At 44.9% G+C, this 18,369-nt stretch overlaps 1 protein-coding gene across 2 annotated transcripts in view; it reads right to left on the reverse strand.

Moving 5' to 3' along the window:
- SLC22A18 (solute carrier family 22 member 18) overlaps nucleotides 1-18,023 on the reverse strand; it is a 64,715-nt gene extending 46,692 nt beyond the window's left edge. For both annotated transcript variants that reach the window (XM_027651387.1, XM_027651385.1), the window contains exons 1-4: nucleotides 17,524-18,023; nucleotides 15,350-15,447; nucleotides 13,238-13,383; nucleotides 11,549-11,681 (exon numbers count right to left, since the gene is read on the reverse strand). In XM_027651387.1, coding sequence (XP_027507188.1) covers nucleotides 11,549-11,681; nucleotides 13,238-13,383; nucleotides 15,350-15,447; nucleotides 17,524-17,706 — 560 coding nt within the window. In that variant the 5' untranslated portion in view covers nucleotides 17,707-18,023. The remainder of the gene's footprint in view (nucleotides 1-11,548; nucleotides 11,682-13,237; nucleotides 13,384-15,349; nucleotides 15,448-17,523) is intronic.
- Nucleotides 18,024-18,369: the final 346 nt, after the last annotated feature.

Consider the following 18,369-nt stretch of genomic DNA (forward strand, 5'->3'; position numbering starts at 1 on the left):
AAGATGGTGCAGATTTCAAAGGGTTTCACAGTGAAGTTTTGTGAAGAAGTAATTAGTCCAAAAGTCTTAGCCTAGAATATAATGAAATAAAGGAACATTCAGTAAGATGTTAATACTGCATACTGACCACAGTGGATTCGATGTATAATCAATCCCCTCTTCACCAAGAAAAATAAATTAAAATCAAAGCAACGGTTGCTATAACAACAACTAAAGCAGGAAATCTCTGATTCCCAAAAACTCTCAAAGTTTTCAGATTCTGAAGTACCTTAAATGGATCAGGTTTCCAAAAGTACTAAATTCCTATCTGCTGAAAATCCACGTTAGACATCCTCAAGTGGGAGGCTGACATAAAATCACAGTCATTTCTGGAAAGGCTGATGACTGTGCTTCTGTATTAGAGGGCAGCTGGAGAGCAGAGCTGAGCCCCTTACTGATGGTAAAGCAAAGCAAATTATTCTAATGAACATATAAGGTCTTTGTCTCTCTCAGGCCACCTAAGTCATCTCCCAAGCAATAGTTAATTAGAACAAGACATGCTACTCCTCCAAAGCTGCTGCTCCACATCCCCCAAAATGGGGTGCAACCCTATAAGACATGTTGTCCTGCCAATGCTTATGGGGTGAACCACGAGAGTTTCTACATGTGCTATGGCACAACACACTGCTGGATCAACACACAGTGCTAAGCCCCGTACACCAACAGACTCTCACCATGGCGTGTGGCCTCTTGGATCCCACCATTAGCATTGCCCTCCTCTTGGATCAGCATCTCTCCTTGCTAGCAGCACTTAAGGTAATTTCCTGCACCACTTGACACAACACAGGGCTCAGCCTAAGTGGTCAGGAGCTTGTAATTTGAGTGCTACAGAGAACATTTGATAGAATCATAGAATGGTTTGGGCTGGAAGGGACCTTAAAGATCATCTAGTTCCAGTCCCCCTGCCATGCACAGGGACACCTTTCACTAGACCAAGTTTCTTTACTGGAAGGTGCTCTAAAGGTCTCCCTGGAGCCACCTTCTCTCTAGGCTGGAAAACTCCAGCTATTTCTGTCTTCTTAGGAGAGGTGCTCTGATCATCTTTGTGACCCTCCTCTGGACTCACTCCAAGAGATCCACAACCTTCTTATGTGGGGGGCCCCAGAGTTGGATGCAGCACTCCAGGTGGGGAGTCATGAGAGCAGAGTAGAGAAGCAGAATCCCCTCCCTCAAGCTCCTGCCCACACTTCTCTTGATGCAGCCCAGGATGCCAGTGGCTTTCTGGGCTGCAAGCTATGGGTCACACTGAGCTTCTCATCCACTGGCACCCTCAAGTCCTTCTCCTCAAGGCTGCTCTCAATCTATTCTCCATCCAGTCTGAATTTGTGCTTGGGATTGCCCCAGCCCACATGCAGGACCTTGCACTTGGCTTTGTTGAACCTTATGAGGTTCACATGGGCTCACCTCTCCAGCCTGTCCCTCTGGATGGCATCCCTTCACCCTAGAGTATCAACCACACCAGTCAGCTTGGTGTCATCAGCAAACTTGCATTTAAGACCCACTGTCCAGGTCCTCAACAAAGATGTTAAATAATACTGGTCCCAATACAGCCGCCTAAGGGCCACCACTCATCACTGGTCTCCATCTGGACATCCAGCTGTTGACCACAATTCTTTGACTGAAGTGATCCTGCCAGTTCTTTATCCACCAAGGGGTCCACCCATCAAGTCCATGCCTCTTCATTTTAGCGACAAGGATGTCATGCAGGACAGTGTCAAATGCTTGCACAAGTTCAGATAGATGATGTTACTCATTCCTTCCTCAGCCATCCCTGTTGTAGAAGGCCATCAAATTTGTTAGGCATGATTTGCCTTAGTAAATCCTGTTGGTTATTGCCACTCACCTCCTTATTTTCCATGTGCCTTAGCATAGTTTCCAGGAGGACCTTGCAGGCACAGAGATGAGACTGAGTGCTGTGTAGTTACCCAGGCCTTCCTTTTTCACCCCCTTTGAAAAAAGGGCATTTTGTTTTCCTTTTCCAAACACTGTGAACTTTACCAGACTGCCACAGCTTTTCAAATATCATGGATAGTGGCTTGGCCACCTCATCCACCAGTTCCCTCAGGACCCATGGATAGTTCTCATCAGGTCCCAGAGACTTGTGCACCTTTGGGTTCCTTAGCTGTTCTCGAACCTGATCTTCTCCTACAGTGGAAGGTTCATTCTCCTGGTTCCTGCTTTTGCCTTCTGTGACTTGGGCAGTGTGGCTGGGACACTTGCCACTGAAGACCAAGGCAGAAGAGTCATTGAGTAGCTCAGCCTTCTCCATATAAGAAGCTAACTAGGTCTCCTGTTTCCTTCTGGAGAGGGTCTACATTTTCCACCATCTTACTTTTACCACCTACATACCTATAGAAGCTGTTCCTGTTGCTCTTGATGTCCTTGGTCAGATATAATTCTATCAGGGCTTTTGCTTTCCTAAAAGGATCCTGGCTACTTAGACCTGACTACTTAGAACTTTCTATATTCCTCCTAAGCTACCTGTCCTTGCTTCAACCCTCTGAAGGCTTCCCTCAGACACCCTCTGTGCCTGAGTTTGTCCAGGAGTTCCTTGTTCATCCATGCAGGTCTCCTGGCATTTTTGCATGATCACTTTGTTGGGACACATCTCTCCTAAAATTGGAGGATGCAATCCTTGAATATTAACCAGGGAGGGTTGGGCCCCTCTTCGCTGCAGGGTTTTATCCTATAGTATTCTACCAAGCAGACCCCAAGTGGCCAAAGTCTGCTCTCTCCTGAAGTCCAGGGCAGGAAGCTTGCTGTGCACCCTCCTTGATGCATTAAGCACCTCAAACTCCACCGCTCCATGGTCACTGCAGCCAAGGCTGTTCCTGAGCTTCACATTCCTTACCAGCCCCTCCTTGTTGATGAGAACAAGGTCCATTGTTCCATTGTCCATCTCCTCATTGGCTTCTGTATTACTTGGCAAAGGAAGGTATCATCAATGCATTCCAGAAAGCTCCCGCGTTGCTTATGCCCAGCTGTGTTGTCCCTTCGAGGACCAGAGCTTGTGAACATGAGGCCACTCCTATCTGTGTATAGAGGGTGTCATTTGCTTGGTCTTTGTGGTCAGATGGTCTATAGCAGACTCCCACTATAATGTCACTTGTCTCTGCTCTCCCTTTAATCCTGACCCATAAGTTCTCGGTTGTCTTCTCATCCAACTCCGGGTGGAGCTCCATGCAGTCCAGCTGGTCACTGACATAGAGGAATCTGAGAAGCACCAAGAAGTTTCTGATGCTGGAAATACCTTCTTGCTTGGCTGCAGCAACCCATGGTTTCTCAGGTTGAAGCGACAAGCCCTAACAAGTGCTGGGGTTAGCCTGGAGATGGCCATTCAGAAAATCCTTTGCCCTCTGGCTGCTTTCACTGCTGGAATGCTTCACATACCTTTGGCTCTGGTGGTGTGCCTGTGAGCAGGGTTTCATAAGGAGACTGCAAGGAAATGAAAACCCTGGGTGGGGCCATGGAAGCTGGTGTAGTTCATGAGAAGGTCACACCCTTTTCATTTCACTCTAAACACCCCATTCAAGCAGCCTGACCTTCACCCTGGGCCATGGTGAACTGGAACTCCGTGACAATGGGGTATTGCATCTCCCCATCCACCCAGCAGCCTCCTGCTCATCCCAGCAATCTGGCAGCAGTAGCCAAGAGAAGCACTGGGAATGGTTTAAAACCCAACCCCAAACTCTTCCGAAAGGACTGCTTTTCCACTCATCCTTTACAGCAGTCATATTCTAGGCAGGAGGAAAGCAGGAGAGCATCAGCAGAGGATGTGCTGTCACCCTTCTTCTCCTGTTTCCTTCCAGCCCAAGTCCCTTGGTGCCCTAATCTTACTGCACCAGGTGTCACAATACATCTAAAAGCACTAAGTCTGTCTCTTGCAGAGCTTCACGTCTCATCTCCCTAACTCCAGGAGTCTTACCTCCTCCCAGTCCACCCTTCACATGCCAAATCCACACATTTCCGTTCATCCTGACCTTCCCTCCCTCCCTTGTCTGATAGTCCTTCCCACACAAGCGCCACATCCTTCCTGCCCCAGCCTCACCACAAGGCTGGGTTTGTTCGCTGAAGCAGATCAGAATTAAACATAAGCATGACCCTTTGAATCAAAAGGATTAGGAGACGTAAAGGAGAGAGCTGCCCATATGAATATGTACAGACATGAAGGGAGGAAGGTAGTGCCACCTCATGATGCCCTCAAGGTCCTTCTGCTAGCTCTTGCTGGGCTCAGATCTGTACTTCAGTCCCCTGCCTCTGGGATTCTCCCACGACCACCCCATTCTGTGGTTGACTGAGGATTTTTCTCTGCTTTGCTAAAACAGCAAAAAGCTGGCACTGACTCAACTAAAAAAAAAAAAAAAAAGTATGGTAATTTGGCTCACAAAGACTCTGCCTGTCCTCCAGAACACCCAGGGATGAAAAAGAGAATACATCCAGGAAAAACAGGATGTATTCCCTTAAGGTAGTAGATATTTGCGTGAGCACACCTCGTGACAGAGAGTCTGCATCCCAAAGGCTGTATAATCTAAATAGCAATATTGTAAATGTATCGGATGAGGGAAGGAAAAACCATCTCACTGCCCTATATTATGCACGAGGAACAGTAATGCAGAGGGATGGGATGACTTACTCGCAAAGCAGGAAAATCATAGCAGAGCCAAGTCCCAAATCCCAGGTCAGAGACTTAACCACAGTCTATTCTGCACTTTCTATTTTCCGTTAACAAAGAAAACAATATATCTCTGGATTTCAATCCCCAGTGATACTGCTGGATTTGCTGCCCAGTCATGAAATATTCCAGGAGTGGGAAGAGCAGATGAAGCTCTAGTGAGTCATGAGCAGATACTGCCTGATTGTATAACCTGCATTATGAAGGTCATGTTCAGCCCTCCAACATGACCTCTGCTAGTGAGGCCAGACCCAAAATACCTTATGCCATAAAATTCCAATTTTGGTTTTGTTGTGGGTTCCCCCTCTCTCTCCCATTTTTTACACTCATTCCTTGGGGCTGTCAAACCAGGCTTAACAAGAAAAAGCAGCCACCACCTCAACGCAGCCTTGCAGCAACACAGCTAACAACCAACCAGGCAGGGCATCATACTGCACAGAAACCTAGCACTTTCAAAGCATCAGGAGAGGGAAGCAGTGTTCAAACATCCGTAATTGTTTAGCAGAGTTGATTTCACAAACACACACGCTTTTGATTGCGATCTGGTGACCACGCACACAAACCAGGGTTTTGCTTGCCCGCCGCCCCCTCACTTTCTGACTCCAGGCATGGGGCGGCAAGGCAGGGCAGCTTCCCCCAGCACACAGGCATGATGAAAGCTGCAAAAGAGAGCAGGGAAATTTCCTCAGCTTCCCCTGGAGATATCTTTTCCCCCATTTTATTTTCTAACTGCCTGTTTGCTTGGGAAACTGCTGTCAGACCATGGAGAGACACCAGGCACATCATACCAGGAGTCCCTCTTCCCCTGGCTCTGGTACAAGTCAATTCCCAGCAGCCCCCAAACCTCAGCTCTGTCTAAGCAGAACAAACCAGCCACAGGAGGAAGGTCTGATATTTTCTCAATTTTTTTTTTTTAAATGACTTTTCACATTGGTTTCCTTGGGAAAATGAGGCAGCCAACCCCAAAAGGCAGAGATGCCCAGGAGGAAGGAGGGTGCTGTGGGGAGAAGGGCAGGTGGCCGTCTCTTGAGAGCTGGCACAGCCACACTCACAGTCCTCCCAGCACATTCCTGCAGAAGGCTAAGTAGAAATAAGGGTTTTGAAAGAAAACGGAGAGCACCTGATAAAGCTGAGGAAGGGGCTGCCAACAAGCCCCCAGTTAGCTCAACCCAAGCCTAGCTCTCCTCAGCCATACCCCATAACCTTCAGGGCAGCCACAAGGCATGGGCTCTCCCTCAAGCTGCTGGCTCCTGCCCTGAACCCCACTCTTCCTCCCTTGGGAAAGGGCCCCACCTACGGGTGAAGGACCAAGAAAGGGCTCTTGGCCCCATCACCACACCTTCCCCACTGCAGTTCAGACTGGGGGTTGTAGAGAGACCATAGAAGATCCAGGTTCATGGAAGGTCAGCAAAGGGAGAACAAAGGTACCTTTGCAGTGCAAGGGTAGTCTTCCAATAGGTAAATGGGAGAAAGCCAGGGGACCCAAACTTAAAAATTGGTGGCCTAGAAGTGAAAGGCAGGTTAGAGGTTTGCAGGAAGGCAGGGCTGGAGATGAGCTTAGTGCAGACCTGTCTGTTGCATGAAAGCAGCACAGATGGAAAACTGCCCAGGACCTGCATCCTGGTGAATTCTGTTCATAATCCAGCATCAAACTCCAGGACCATTGACCACAGGTACAATGTGCTTATACCAGAGCCAGTTCTGGGACTTGGGTGTTAAGCAAGCAAAAAGCTTAGGAAGCAGACAGTTCCCTGAGCTGCTTCACAAGGACGTTAAGTGATGCTGTAGAAGCACCTGTGCCTCTCCATCAAACACAGAGTCTGAAAAACAAATTTAGGTGTAGCTGTTTCTGCTGTAAATGCCTAAGATTAGGTGAACTCCACCCAAAGCACACTGAGGCATTTCCAAGGTTCAAGAATAGGTTAAACGTCATCAGAACTAGAAAACTCTGGTGCTGGGAATAGACGACAGAAGTGCCTAGACCTGACCTCTGAACCAACAAGTTGTTGAGGGATGATATGCATGATCCTCTATAATAGACCTTACAGAAAACCTTGGGTTTTCTTACAGAAAGCCTTTGGGACCATGGCTTCCAAAACTAAGATAGTTGTCATGCAGAGTAAATGAGAAGAAGAATCTCTAGATCCTCTTTTATTTTTTGCAGAAAGCTATAGCTGAGGGCCTCTGCACCTTCCCCAAACCATCAGCTCCTTGGCAAACAGCCCATTTGCTATTCTGTCCCCATCTCTCCCAAGGCACCACAGAGCTCAACCAACAGTGACAGACCATGCTGCGGATCATGGATGAGTTGCTTGCTGGCAAGCAGTCTCCATGCCCCTTTCTCCAAAGTCCCTTGATACAGAGGACAAAGAAATGCCTGTACGAGCATCACCAATTCTTGATGCTTGGCTGACCAGCATCATCCCAGGCAGCGAAATACCATAGTTTCTGCTGGAAGGGAGCAGGAGCAGCTCCCAGAAGCAGAATGCCCTGCTTTGTCCTGAAATGGAACACAACCCTCTCACCCTTTGCCATGTGCCCACCCGCCTTCCCAGCTCCCAACCTTTAGCCCTTTCAACACCCACAGTTTTTCCACTCTTTATGAAGCCATGAGAAATTCCCTGCCAGAGGACATTGTTCAAATAGGTTATTAAAAAGAAATGCAATTCCCTACTCCAGGCAAACAAGCTCCTTCTTTTCCCTGTGAGGAAGAAGGATAATAGCACAGCCAGGAAAAAACAAAACAAAACAACAAACTATCCCCAAAACCTGCTGTAATAACATTAAATAAGAAACCAAAGGAGTTTAGCCAAGAAAATCCCAAGTTCAAAGGAATAATTGCTCCAAAAAAGATTTAAGCCTACAGCTGAGTCACTAAAATGAAGAAACCTCTCCGTGTCCATAGAAAGCAAACAAATCTTGGATCATGCAGCAGAGCTTCTCTACATCCTTGTTAGAAGGAAAGAAAAAAGCAGCCAAATGCCATTAATCATAGTCCTAGAAGAAAGGATGAAATCTCTGTAATTAGCTACCTAGGATCATCTTTTCGCTTTTGAAAACTAATTCAGCTGCCTTCTACCTTTCACCTACAGCGCTGCCACAGAAGTCTACTATAAATACCAAATCACTTGTCTCCAGGAGTAGGCTCACTTGCAACAGGTGGTCCCATAACAGCTTTGCAGTAAGTATGCACGGAGGAGAAACATTTACAGAGTGCAAACGGAGCTTCTTTTCTTAGTCACCTTATGTGGATGAGCTGTTATGGAGTTTTCACTCTCCAAGAACCTGTAGACCTCAGCTGAAGCAGAGTTATTTTCAAGCTAAGTATTTTATATCCACAACTCTGATCCAACCGATCAATTACCAGAAAACACAAAATAAATTAAAAAAAGCATACAAAGATGAAAACACTTTTTCAAATGTTTAAGATTACAACTGCTTGTGTTAATAAATTGTCTCATACCTCAGCCCCAGGTGGTGTAAATTTGCCTGGCCATCACCCTGCCCATAGAAATCCTGTTCTTCACAGCTGTACACACAGTTTGTACAAAGGTGAGTGTACAGGGCTATATATTCACAGAATATTCCGAGTTGGAAGGGACCCACTAGAATCACTGAGTCCAACTCTTAAGTAGATGGCCCACATATGGATCAAACCCATGACCATGGTGTTATTAGCACCATACTATGACCAAATGAGCTAATCTCTGGGAGTATTAAGAGCAAGATCTCCAGCAATTAAATTCAATAAGGCAAAGCCAGTTCTCAAGCAGTGGAAAAGGCAAAACCACATTTCACCAATGAAACATGTTCACATCTGACTAAAAGTCATAATTCTTTTACTACAGCTTCATTCAAAGTTTTGGAAAACTTGGGGGGAAAGTGTAGCACTTAGAAGAGGAAAGGCTGGAGCTGGTGGTTACAGCTTAAGAGCAGAGGTCAGGATCTAACATTCAAAAAATCCTATCCAAATCAGAACAGTACATTCAACTCCCCCAGGGCTCCCTTAATGAATAAGGGTTGACAAATATTATTCCAACACAGAAAACAGTAACAGACCAGCTCTTTAGGTCAAATACATCAACAGTAAATACAATACAGAAGAATAATACCAAAATTACATCAGCTGAGGAACTGAGACTGATTTCTACTCTCTTTCTTGTATACAAAGCACTGCTAACATATGAATAATGCTGTCCACAACAGACAGGGAATGCTGGCAAGCTTTGTGGTGAGGGAGAGCAAAGAACAGAGAGTGGACAGAAATCTCCAGCTTTGCTCTTCAGTGACGCAGCAGAAACACTTAGATTTTAATTGGAAGGTGATTGAGTCATTCTTCTGTGAAAAAAATGGAAGTGATTACACAGCTCCAAGTACAGCTGGAGCCTTCGCATACAAATGTGGGAAACACGCAGGGATGATTAACAGCCAGTCTGTGGGATACAGCAACAAGGCCAAAGAGCCTCAGATATGTCCATAATGCAATATCCATTTTTTTCCCTTCAGGTCTGTGCCTCAGACACAGCCAGAGGTGCTGGAGAGGCTCTGGGGGCTGTTCCATGGCACAGAGCTGCCTTCAGCTGCCTGCACAGTTGAATTCCTGCTCATCACCAATATCAGCCAAAACACTAAAGCCCAGTAGATTATTCCTCTAATCTTTGCACTGAAATCTGGCAGAGGAGCTAAGCACATTGTCAAAGCAGAAGTGGGATTTGGCTTCAGCAAAGGTTGTTACCAAACACCCAGAGCGGCTTTCTGAGCCTGAAGCTGCTTTTTATTAAATCATATCCACCCTCTGGATACCAGGGTGCTCAGGAGGGCCCAGCCAGCACGGTAGAGTTTGTCTCTTGTTAACAGAAATTCCTGTCATCCTTCCAGAGGGATGCACAGATCCTCATGGAGAAAACCAAATACTGCCGCTAGACAGGCTGCTTTCCCCAGTCCTGCCAGGGGACCGAAGAGCAGCCTCACATTCACTGTGACAGGCTGTTCCTGCTGCCGGGCAGGATCGCCGAGCCGAAGCTGCCCTCCTCCGGATGCGAGGGAAACAACTACTCCATGGGAAAGCCAAATGCTAAATCGTTTTCCAGGTGCAGGTGCCTGACTTTCCCATAATTACGGGCAACGTTCACTTTTCTCAGTGTTATGCTGCAGGTGCAAAGTTCAAGGTCCAGAAGCTTTCAAAGTAAGTGGGGAATCTGGAAGCCTCCTGTTGTCTGACACACCAAACCCCAAAAGCCAGACTGCATTCAAGCAAATGTCTCTGTCTGATTAAATGAAACAGGAGATTTTCTCCTACTGCCAGTTTTTCTATAAACCACTGACTGATGCACACATGGGAAAGTGAAACCCCATAAATTTTTTCTAGATAACAATGCTTCAATATTGATGTTTAAATAATGCATACAACCAAAGCCAAGCACTGATGTAACCTTTACTTTCACACAGTTAACACACAGAAGGGATATAATCACTGTATTTGATTGAAAATAATACCTACTAAAACCAGCTCTCAACCAGCAACTTCTATAAAAACTTTTAAATGCTGATTAGTTAATATTATTTATGTCTACAATTTTCATTTTATGCAACCGTGTAGCAACTACAAAACAAATCCTCCTAGCCAGCCTTGTGTCACTTGGCCAACACAGAACAGGCACCAACCCCAATGGAATTAAGGAAAATCTTTTCAGATTTTCAAGCAAGAGGAAGAAAACCCCTGAGATTCTGCAATGATTAATTTGGCCAAACACTGCCAAGGTACAGCAGCAAAGAGTTTTCAGGGCTGCAAAGTTAGTGTTTTACTCAATTAACCTATGCAAAGATTTGAGACACGAGGTAGCATCAGTGCAGCACCAGAACACATGTGGATGCACAATGGGGTCCAGAGAGCAACACATGCAGGAGATGTATCACCATACACAGTCGGCAGTGCTTATGGTAATAGGACAAGGATGAGAGTGATTTTTACTCTCCATTTTGTGGGGTAGAGTTATTTCCATGCCAACCTGAATCTGAAAAAGCAAGTGTCCATAATAAAAAGAAGTGGAGAAAAATAAATATTTCGAAATTCACAAGAGTTCCCCCCCCCCCAGCAGAGTAATGCTGGGGAATCTTCCTGGAGGGTTACAGCCACATGCACTTCTCTGCCTGCAAAGTTCTCCAACACACTACACCTTTTGAGCTTCCTTTACTATGAATGGAGAGTGCTAAATTCAGTAAAACCAGACATTTCTTTCCCATGGTAGAATACAAGAGATGGTGGCAGCCTCCTATGATGTGCCAGGTTATGGAAAGCAAATAGGGAAGTGGCAGGCATGTGCTTCATCTTGCTGGGACAGGGCTGGACCTGCTCAATATTTTCCCCCACTGTCCCAAGCTTGCCTTTCCTTTTCCCAAGGTCTTGCTCTATATTGAGCATCTCCCAAGAACACCAGTTTCTCCACGAGTTTCACACTGCTCCCAATTTCCATTTCTCAGTTGCACAACATCATTTCTTAAAAGCAGACCATGCCATGTGTGCTACTTTTCAGCACACTCAGCTCCAAAGGGAAGACAACCAGGAGAAAGACAGAATTCACTTCTCAATTCAGCTTGTTTTTAAATCAATTTAAGTACATAGAATAGACAGAAGGTGATATTTTCAATAAGCTCTCCTTAAAAACAGTGGGAGTATTCTTTGTAGTGGTACGGAAAGCAAAATTTAGAGTTCTGATATGATCCTCTACTGCCACCAGGAGTAAGATATCACAAAAGCTGGGGGCAAGCTAAATATGCCTTAGCAGCTCCCCCTCAGCAGTTGCAACAAAATCAATACCAAAAAAGTGGGCCACTCACCCAAATTTGGTGGAGAGAACACCTCCCAGGGCAGAGCCAATGATCATGCCTATTCCAAAGCAAAGACCCAGCTTCCCCAAGGCATCAGCACGCTGGGAAGGAGTAGTCATGTCTGTAATAACCTTCTGAGCACCTGCAGGGGAGAAAAAAATTCCAATCTCTTGAAAGAAGCTTGCCATAGGGTCTGAGCAGGTGCTCTAGCAGTTCCCATGGTTTTATTGCTAAGCCATTAAGAGCGGTTTTTTTCCTTTTTTTTTTTTTCCCAATTGAAACTTTGCTGGGCTGGTTTCTGTCTAGAGGGAGTTTCCCCAGCTCACAAGTTTTGGACTCTGGATGGAAGAGAGTCTCCAAATAAGCATTGGCCCTCCCCTCTGGGATCCCCACATTCCATCAGTTTTGAACACAACAGCCTGATCAGCAGAGATTGTCAAATACATTGAGACACTCTATCAATTTAATGTGGAGACAAAAGCCCCTTTGGGAAGTACCTGGTGGTGGTGTGGGAGAGAATTATAGAGACCAGATTTCTGTTGGACTCTATGATCTTAAAGTTCTTTTCCAACCCAAATGATTCCATGATTCCATACAGATCTTCAGGCCACAAAACACAGTGCCTGCCACAAAATGGTCCTTTCAGCCCCAGGGCAAATGTTCATGCACAGTGCTGAGTTGAATGGGTTCAGCCCATCAGTCATGAGAAACAAAAACATTCAAGCCACTCAAACAAACCACTTCACAAGTGGCAAGAAGCAGCTCAACCCCATTTCAACGTGAGTCCTCTTGCACGAGTTACATGAACTTCTAGTACCTGAAGTTTGTTTTTTACTAGAAAAATATAGGAAATGTGAACTGAAGCAGAACTTCTTGGTGGGTAAAGGAAGGTGTTTCCGTAATAACATTATTTTTTACCAACATGTTCCTTTTTCCAGGAGAAGGTGAAAGCTCTACTAGTGAAGGGACTAGCTAGGTCTACTGGTGAAGGGACTCGAGCACAAGTCCTCTGATGAGAGGCTGAGGGAGCTGAGGCTGTTCAGCCTGGAGAAGAGGAGGCTCAGGGGAGACCTCATCACAAGAGGGTTGGTCTCTTCTCCCAGGCAACTATCAGTAAGACAAGAAGGCATGGTCTTAAGCTCTGCCAGGGGAGGTTTAGGTTAGATATTAGGAAGAAATTCTTTACAGTGAGGGTAATCAGCCATTGGAATGGGCTGCCCAGGGACGTGGTGGATTCTCCATCCCTGGAGATTTTTAAGATGAGACTGGATGTGGCACCTAGTGCCATGGTCTAGTAACCACAGTGGTAGTGGACCAAGGGTTGGATTTGATGATCTCAGAGGTCCTTTCCAACCCAGCTGCTTCTATAATTCTATGAAAAAATCCTGTCTGCAAGAAGGCAGCTGAGAAGTCTGGGATAGCACTGCTGTCAGCAAGTGACTTTCTCCCATGTCTGGGTGGTCAAACCCAAACAATTTGCTCAAGATTATACAGGAGGATGGAACAACAGGCTACTAAGTGCTGCTTCCCATAGCTAATACATCTGCTGCCTCATGTTCTCACCATTTCATCCCTGAGGACCATTAAATGTTCCTCCTACCCTCCTTCATGCTGTTGAACCTGTTGAGTTCAATAAGCAAGAGGGGAAACAGGCAATAAAAGCAATTTGGAAGGCCACTTAGCCCTCACTGACCTTACCTGGTATCCCATGCATAAACACTCCTGGCAGCCTGGAGAGGAAGAGGAGGGGGATACTGGTGGAGAGGGACATAAGCAGGAAGAAGACACTTCCAGATGCACCAGAGAGAATTAAGGCTGCTCGGGCACCAAACTGGTCTGCAAACCTGGTACAGAAATCAGTTTTCTTTTTAGAGTTAAAAAAAAACACCAAAAAAACTTCACAATAGTAAATCAGTTTGGCTTCTATTTGAGGGAAAACACAAAACACACAAACAAACAAAACCCTCATAATACAAACAAACAAAAAACTCCAGCCAGATCAGGTTTTTGACCCGACTCCAACTCTTTGCAGTAATTTAACTCCAACTACGCTGGGAAAAGTCTGAGAGTCCCACAGAAAGGGTTCTGAGCAACTGGGGACTATGATGACTATAAAATAGGCCTTAGATAGTGTTTTTGCTGCAATTTCTCCTTTATTTTATTGAAGTTGCATATTTACAGTTAGCAGAGGAATATTACCTTACATAGCAAGGTAATATTACCTTACATAGCAAATAGTTGTGCTTACACCAAGAGGAACAACCTCCCAAAAAATGCCAAGACTGGTCTACGAGCAATGCTAAGCATAATTAATTTAAAGGCTTTCTGTTGAGGAAGAGCTACAGGTCAAAACTTAATTGTTTACAGGAAAGCCAGGAAAGTTTACATTTGCTTTTTGTAACCTGAAGACCACAATTTTCTACATTGTCCAGGGTTGATGTGGGGTTTTTTTATTTTGTTATTTAAGAGTAAATTCGATGCTTCATCTTCTCATGGCTAGTTAGGAGCACCAAGGAAGAACACAGAAAACTGACCTAAACAACATTTTTCTCTCTCTTATTCCCCTTCTTCCTTTTTTTTTAATCTACCTTTATACTGGGGTAAAACCAGTTTCACACCTAGGAAAATCCATTTTATCTCAAACCTACGTTGCAAATTTTGGCTTCAGTCTGGCAGTAGACACCTTCAGTCCCAGACAGATTCTGCTTTGCCATTTTATTTCCTTTCAGCAGCTCTTCTGGATATTAGTGAATGACATGCACAGAGGAAAACCAGATTTCATACGGCATCAGATCCAGAAAGAAATATTACTCCAGATATGTATATTAACAGAAAAAGCATTTAAAAATGGGCCCTTTGTGCCATCTCCATTCTCAGGAACATATTTTCTTCCAACAGCAGTACTGTAGTAGTGTAGGATCAAATGTTATTGTTATTTATTTTAAAATGTGTCCAAGGGCTTTTAGAGATCAGATCCTCGAAGAGCCACACACCACGTATTAGAGGATCCTGTAGTGCTCACAACAACATTAACCAGAAAAGTAAATCCCATGCAGGAAAACTGAGGCACACACCAGCTCCCTATCTATTTATTACTTTGTTAATCAGTAGCAGAACCAAGAAGAAAAGTTAAATTTTCTCAGTCTCATTTTAGCTTTTTTATCTCTGGATTACACACCTCTTTCATTTTTTTCCCTGCTCTTTGGGAAAACATTTCCCCACCACTGTAATTTTGGGGCTCTTTGCATTTTGTTAGGATGAGAAAAGTGTATCCCATGGGGTGAAGAGGCAGAAACCCTGAGTCTTTTCCACTCTTATTTTGACAGATGAGTTTATAGATGTTCTTAAAATATTCATGTAAGTCTAACTTTGTATTCAACATGAATGCAGATACAGTGAGATTCAGTTGTAGAAATTACATGACCCTCAATTATTTTCACTGACAGCTCTACTTAACTACTCTTTTTTTGGTTTCCCAGTCACAAGACACTTCTAAGGTTACACATGGCTATAAAACATTTGCAGGATTAAGCTGTTAGGACCTGGACTCTGAGGACTCTGATAGTTTAAGCCGTTCCCAGTATATTGTTACACTTTAATATGTATCATTAAAATGTACCTAAGTTAACATAAAGCCTGCTTCTATGTTGCACTATTTCTATTTATAGCATATATTTCTCCCTTGCTTGTTATGAAATCTTCAAACATTTCAATAGGACCACAAACCAGAGCGAAATTATTTTTATGAAAATATAAAAATGTCTGACCTTTTCAGCTATGCAAGGGGTCATGAGAATCATTCTCACTTACCTTCCGAAAATGTAACCTCCCACGAGCTGGAGGACACCAAAGATTGTCTGGAGGTAGCCAAACCCCACTGAATCCAAACCTAGGCTCTTTGCCAAGTACTGGAAAAGAAAAAAACCCAACAGGTCAGGGGAAAAGAAGCATACTATATTTATGAATAAAGAGCTTAATGTATGTGTGAGTACCATACCCACAAAAAAGCACTTTCTTCAGTTCCCCATATCTGCCTACAGATGAAATCTTCATTGGGGCAGACACGGGCTGCTTAATAAAGAGCAAAGGTCTTTGTCCCACACTCTGAAGATCAGAGAGATGTGATAAAACCCATCAATTTTGCACTAGGTGACAAATCTCTATCACCATTTACCTTTGTGGTCCAAAAGAACAGAAAATATTCAGCAACTGCTGAGGGGGATAAGGGAAATTTTAATTGCCTTCCTGCCTCCAGATCCTGCACTTGGGGCAGTCCAAGCACCCTCCAGGAGATGACTGCAGTGAGGTCTTGGAGCTGTTGTTTAACCAAGCAAGCTGGAATCAATGGAAGTACAACAGGGGAAAAATATTGCCTTTATTTGTAATCTGGATGATGCACCCACAACCTGAACTTGCAAAGAATAACAGAGGCATACCTTGAAAAGTCACAATACTTCAGATGTGGATTTTTGGTGTTGTTTTTTGTTTGGTTGGTTTTTGTCTTTATTTAAACACTGTATATTCAAAGGACAGCTATTTCTTATGGTTTGTGCCATCTGCTAAGATTTGTTTAAAACTCTGAGCCAAGTTCAGCTCTCAGAAGGTGTGGAGGTGCCCCAGCTCTGGCCACTTCCCAAATACATGGTCTTTTCCCAGGTCCCCAGATCCCCTACAACTGATCAGTGATTGACTACACCAATCTCCCATACATAAACTGCCTCTCAGGTCTACTGAGTCAGGGCACCATGGACTGATTTAGTTCCAGAAGAAGGAACTTGCCTCTGGAGGCACAAAACTATCAGAGAGATCTCTGAGAAAGCACGGGCTCTCCAGAGACAGGGGTGGACAGGCATATCATAGATCCAGGAGCTCACAAGGGCAGGAAAGCTGCCCAGCAGAAACAGACCTGGGGGTGTTGGTTGACAGCTGACTGAATATGAGCCAGCAGTGTGCCCAGGTGGCCAAGAAGGCCAATAACATCCTGGCCTGTATCAGAAATACCGTGGCCAGCAGGACCAGGGCAGTGATCATCCTGCTATACTCAACACTGCAGAGGCCACACGTTAAATTCTGTGTCTCGCTTTGGGCCCCTCATGACAAGAAAGACATTGAGGTGCTGGAGCAGGTCCAGAGAAGGGCAACAAAGCTGGTGAAGAGTCTGGAGCAAAAGTCTTACAAGGAGCAGCTGAAGGAGCTAGGGTTGTTTAGCCTGAAGAAAAGGAGGCTCAGGAGACACCTTATCACTCTCTACAGCTACCTGAAAGAAGGTTGTAGTCAGCTAGGGTCAGTCTAGCTGGTCAGGTCTCACAAATAACAAAAAATAGGACAAGAGCAAATGGCCTCAAGTTGTGCCAGGGAAGGCTTAGATAGGGTACTGGGAAAAGTTTCTGTACTGGTTGTCAAGCGCAAGACTGCCCAGGGAATTGGTGGAACCACCATCCCTGAGGGTATTAGATATGTAGATGTGGCACTTTTAGGGACATGGTTTGGTGATGGACTTGGCAGTGTTAGGTTTATGACTGGACTCAATGATCTTAAGGGTCTTTTTCAACCTAAAGTACTCTCTGATTCTATAAAAACAGACAAAAGGGTCCAGTAAGCAAGAAGCAATGAGTTCCACTCAGAGGTGGTTTATTACACAATCAGAAAAACCCACCTCTGATCTGAAACCTCTGATTTCTGCTACCTGCTGTTTGGGTCACTCTCACACTGCAAGCAAGCAGATACAAATTACATCAGCTTTACTCAGAGCCATCAAATGAGGCTCTAGGTGCTACTGCAATACAACTAATAAACCAGCTTTTTATTGCCTGGGCATACCCCAAACACAGTCACAGCTTGCCTGCTAGGTAGGAATACCAAGTATTCCCCTCAGTATCAAGAATACCTTTCCCCTTTCCTGCTAGAAACTCTTTTCTGACTTTGCTGGAATAGCCTGGCATTGAAGGAAATGTGTGCTGTGAACCAAGAGAAGCCATACTCACAGGTATGATTCCAAACTGCATGAAGAGAAAGGTCAGGTCTAGAGCTGCAATCAGGTAGGCAACAAGGATCACTTGTCCCCTCTTAACATCTCTCGAGTGGCCACTCTCCCCCAGGGTCTCGTTCCTCATTCCTGAGGCTTCTTCCTCACCTTCAGAGATGGCTTTTGCATTCATCGTGCTCATGGAATGACTTGTTGCAGGGCAGGCTGAAAAATGACACGAAGGCACTTCCTAGGCAAGAAGGCGAAGCCTAGATAAGGTGCAGAAGCTGAGTGTACAGTTCAAAGCTTACAGTGTGAAAGGTCCTAAGCCAGCATGCCACGGATTTATTGTTTCCTTTTTTTTTTCTTTTTCTCTACCCTTTGCTTACTTGCCAGGTAGGATCAAAGGTAACCACAGATTTGGTTCTTTAGCCTTGTCCCAGGTGGGCTCATTGCTTCAAGTGCCATCACAAGGAAGATCAGCTTGAATGTCCCAGCAAAGTGAAAGTGAACATTGCCCTAAACAAGACCACGTGACAAATTCTTCAACTTTTTAACTGTTTCACTTCCTTCACTTTTATTGCCTCTGGTGGCTCAGAAGAGATGACTGTTTTAATTCTTCATGAAAGGCATTTTGATACTGGTTTTGGAGGCTGCAAGTGAAGCTTGCAGCAGAACAGCTATTTCCAAGTCCTTGTGCTTCTTGCAGTCAGTTTATGCAGATCCTGGAACACGCATAGGTCTTGCATGCAGTTAGAGCCACTCTCATCAACACCTCTAGCTGAGCCATTTCCCCTCCTCTATCAGGTGCTGCAAATTTATAGAAAATCCGAGCTAGCAAATTTTCACATGTGACTCCACTCAG

Source organism: Corapipo altera, unplaced genomic scaffold, assembly GCF_003945725.1.
Source record: "Corapipo altera isolate COAL_440 unplaced genomic scaffold, ASM394572v1 78, whole genome shotgun sequence".
NCBI lineage: Eukaryota > Metazoa > Chordata > Aves > Passeriformes > Pipridae > Corapipo > Corapipo altera.